The sequence below is a fragment of the Limulus polyphemus genome, unplaced genomic scaffold, assembly GCF_000517525.1.
Source record: "Limulus polyphemus unplaced genomic scaffold, Limulus_polyphemus-2.1.2 Scaffold6889, whole genome shotgun sequence".
Lineage (NCBI taxonomy): Eukaryota > Metazoa > Arthropoda > Merostomata > Xiphosura > Limulidae > Limulus > Limulus polyphemus.
In genome coordinates, this window is record NW_013672499.1 from 31,606 (window position 1) to 35,875 (window position 4,270).

Below are 4,270 nucleotides of genomic sequence, written 5' to 3' on the forward strand. Positions count from 1 at the left end.
ATATTCGCGCTAAACCAAACACTATAACGAACGACGTTAACTTCAACAATACCCTGTGACTGCAGTTCAATTACTCACTATCTACACACACATTCTTCCCCGTCACGTTGTCACCCTCTTTTATATACCAGACTACCCTATATCTAGTAAATACTAGAGCATTCGCCAAGGTACAGGATAGTTCTAGAAAATAGTTGGCGCCACACCAGTCACGTGACCTCGATGACGCAACAATGCTATAAGAAGGGCATAAGGTTAAAAAAATCACCACATAATAGCATCACATGTTCCGTTACCTTACAAATAATATTATTCTTCCAATGCGTTTAGGCCTACTCATAAATAAAAAAATATAATACCTACAAATTATAGTTAATATTTAATTCATTTGATGGGAATATATAGAGTCTATTAGATGTGTGATAAATTAATCAAAATATTTACTAAAGATATTCTGAGACAACGATTCAACTGTCAGTCACGCGTAAAAACCATGGAGATTTAACAAGATGGGGTGTTACTCTTTTACATTAGTAAATTGTGCTGCCCTCTGGTAGTCAGCATTGAACTTCTATATAATTAAAACATTAACGTGTGTGCATAAGTGGGAAGCTTTTTAAACTTTATTAAAGTATGCAAAAATGAAATTAGGAGTAGGGAAGTACGGATGACGTCACGATATGGTAAGTTTAGTAAGGGTGTTTGTAGATAGTACTATGGATGACGTCACGATATAGTAAGTTTAGTAAGAGTATTTGTAGTATGCATTGCAAATGGGAGACAGACCTGTCATCTTTTACAGTCTCAACTCAGTCAACAGTGTTTATATGTTAAGGTTTTTTTTGTATAAATTTTTTCTTTTGTTTTTATACACTCAGAGTACCGGTACCGTCACCCTGGTGGTAAGTTTCAATACTTGCCCTTAATATCGAGGTTCTGAAAGCGTCATTAGGTCTGGTATCTCTTAACTGGATAAGTCAATCAGTTTGTTATTTTAATCAGACCCATTCGACTCAAATGTCTTTTATACTAGAGGTGTTTGGTGGGTATCACATGTTGTGAAATAGATTTAATTCTCTTAGGTTCAACCTCGCTATCAGATTCGTTCAGCACTCTACGTAACTAATCTCATTCGTAAGTAGTCTAGGCAGGTTACTTAACTGGTTTAATTACTTTAAATAAATAGCACTGTCTTTACATTTGTGCATTCAAATACAAAATACCCCAACCAAAACAATAGTCCATACACGAGCGTTCTCCCTAGTTTTTAATAATAACCATTCAAAATGGCAGCTTACAGAAGAGGAAACCAGTATGCGTCTCCAAGTGGTCAAACTGACTGTGTAAAGCAGTAAGGATTTTCTTTTTTTTCGATTATTATAGAGTCTAACAATTAAAGCATGTGTAAGATCGCCTGTTATTATTTCTCCAATTTTCTGCAAACCAACCTTGTCTGGCATAGTCCTAAGACTAGAAAGTTTATTAATGAAAAGCCTAATGGTTGTTTAAAAAGAAAAGTTCATGTTCAAGTCAAGTCACGTGCCCCACACTGTTAGTGACGCAATGTGGCTGCACAACAATGGCACCTCCCCCCTATTAAAACTCACTGGAAAGACTGAAAAAGATGACAGTTTTTTTTTATTTGTTTTAACGCAAAGGTTCCGCAATGGGATATCTGCACTCCGTCCATCTCTGGGAATTGAACCCCGGATTTTAGTGTTGTAAATCCATAAGCGTACTGCTGTTCTGTACTAACCTGCACTCCCCAGGGTAATCACAGTATCCTCTCGTGGGATGACAACCTTTCTTGCACATAGCTGGAATAATGAAATATATATATTACAACGTAAATGATTATACTAAATCTTTACAATAAATGTGTATACATTCACAAAGACCTTTTTTTGAGACAGTAAAAAAAAATCCTGTTTATGAAAGTAATATAAATATTTGTGATTTGTCTACTATTTACTTGCCTCCTAGTGGCAAAGTGGTATGTCTACGGAGTTATAATTTTAGAAACCGGGTTTCGATACCCGTAGTGGGCAAAGCACAGATAGCCCATTGTGTAGTTTTGTGCTTAACTACAAACAAACAAAAATATTTACTTGCGGATGAATACTATAAAAAAAGATAGAAACACTCTAAAACTTAGTCTATAATCTTTTCAGCGGCAAACAATATTTGTTTCATTTCTTGGCATGTTGTTTATAATAAACACTGTTATTTTTGGTGTGCAGATTACGAATTTAAGAGATAAATAACGCCTTTACTATTTTCCTGGGTGGAGTCACCCGGATTGCTTTTCGTGCATGGGCAGCTCTGAGCTGATACATTACTTCAGGAGTGGAATAAATAAGATAATGCCATCATATTTCTAGTTCACCACCAGGTGTTGTAGCGTATTCAGAAATTGTTCTTCATATTTTCATGTGTACGACGACCAGTTATTGAATGAATCAGAGTGCATTTTTATGCACTATCGGCACATGTGTTTATTTATTTTTAATTAGAGTAAATAATTAAAAATAACGTTTTATGTTTACACAATAAAAACTTTATAGACTGCAAGATCACAAAAGTTACATAAGAACTAATAAAATAGAAGTGTCACCTATAGCCGAACATGTAAAAACTACCCAACATACAATATTATGGGGAAAAAAACTTTAGTTTTAGCTAAGCCTCGAAGTTTTATATCATTAAATATTAGAAAAACATTAGAAATAATGAAATATAAAAAACAAGTATTAAATAGAGACGAAGGACCAGCAAGTCAATATGTTGATATATGGCGAGATGTTATATATACGTTCAATTACACTAAGGAAATATGCAAATAACAATGAAGTAATGCGACAAGGGGAAGTATAAAATAGTCTTGTAAGTTTCTCCTGAGAATGACGTAGATCACGTCGAAACATGTACGTGTAGAGCGATATTTTAAAGTGGAAGCCGTACGGCTTCAATAAAGTTTTATTGTGTAAATATAAAACGTTGTTTTTAACTGTTTATTATAATTAAAAAAAACAGCGCATTTTGTTATATTGATTCTATTTTATCAATATGTGAAAATGTACCTGTTAAAAATTGAGATTAATACTATTCTTACTTTGAATTGTGACTCAGATCTCTGAGTAATACAGAAATTGTTACCAGACACGGTTTAAATGGTGAACCGTCTAAATTTGTCTTAACAAAAATATCACTGGTATGTAGGGGAGCGGGTTGGCCCTGTGGTAGATCTTTGGATTTCGGAGCTGGCGAATCGTGTTCGAATACGTGTTACCCCACTGGGAGGACAAGTGTGAAACATTGTCAATATAACTAATGAATTTTTTAAAAAATTTCAAACACTCACGCTGGCCACAGAAGAATCCATCCCAGCCTTCTTCACAATTACATTCGAAAGTCTGGTTACAGCCACCATGCAAGCAGCCAAACATCGGAACGCACGTGGAACACGTGTCTCCAGTCCACCCTAGTCGACAATGACACTCACCGGGCTTCTCGCAGTATCCGTGGGTTGGATGACAGCCTTCCAGACATACGGGAATATTACACCTCTCACCAACCCACCCTTTTCGACATTTTATTGTGCCTGAAGGTAAACAGTCAAACCTAGCTTCCGTGTCGTTAGGACTGCTGCAGTGAACTGTGCAGTTGGCCCCCGCAAAACCTTCCGCACACGAAACTCGATAGGAGTATTTCAGGAGAACTCCTCTTTCAGATGTCATGTGATCATCCTGCCAGTCGTCACCTATTTCTAGGTGGCGTTGCTTGTCATAACGCATGATTAGTCGTCCACCATTAATGGCTAAAAAAATACATAAAAATATCTATATATCAAAGCCTAAATACAATAATATGGAATGTTATACAATCACTTCAGATTTATACGACCGTAATTAAACCCCACGATAATTTAAATAACCCGAATAAATCCCTCTATAAAATCATATAGCCAATCAGAGGATGTATAAAACAGAATAACCAATGCAATTATATTATTAATCTATAAACAATATAACCAATCAGATAACAAGTAAGGTATAGCTAATCGAATGACGTATAACCAACCGGATCAGATGATGAGTAGCCAATCAAATAATAAAAGCAGTTCATAACCTTCGTTTTACTTTAACAGTTACAAACTTGAAAACAACGCTAAGGTTTTTCTCAATTCTCTCAGACCTTCATTTTACTTTAACAGTTACAAACTTGAAAACAACGCTAAGGTTTTTCTCAATCCTCTCGGAATCTATTCTTT

At 35.5% G+C, this 4,270-nt stretch overlaps 1 protein-coding gene across 1 annotated transcript in view; it reads right to left on the reverse strand.

Annotated features, from left to right (window-relative positions):
- Positions 1-4,270, reverse strand: part of LOC106474162 (delta-like protein 1) — a gene marked incomplete at its 5' end in the record, with an annotated part of 16,564 nt that overhangs the window by 6,759 nt on the left and 5,535 nt on the right. The window contains 2 exons of the mRNA XM_022402529.1: positions 1,757-1,817; positions 3,362-3,817. Of these exons, the coding sequence (XP_022258237.1) occupies positions 1,757-1,817; positions 3,362-3,817 (517 nt within the window). The remainder of the gene's footprint in view (positions 1-1,756; positions 1,818-3,361; positions 3,818-4,270) is intronic.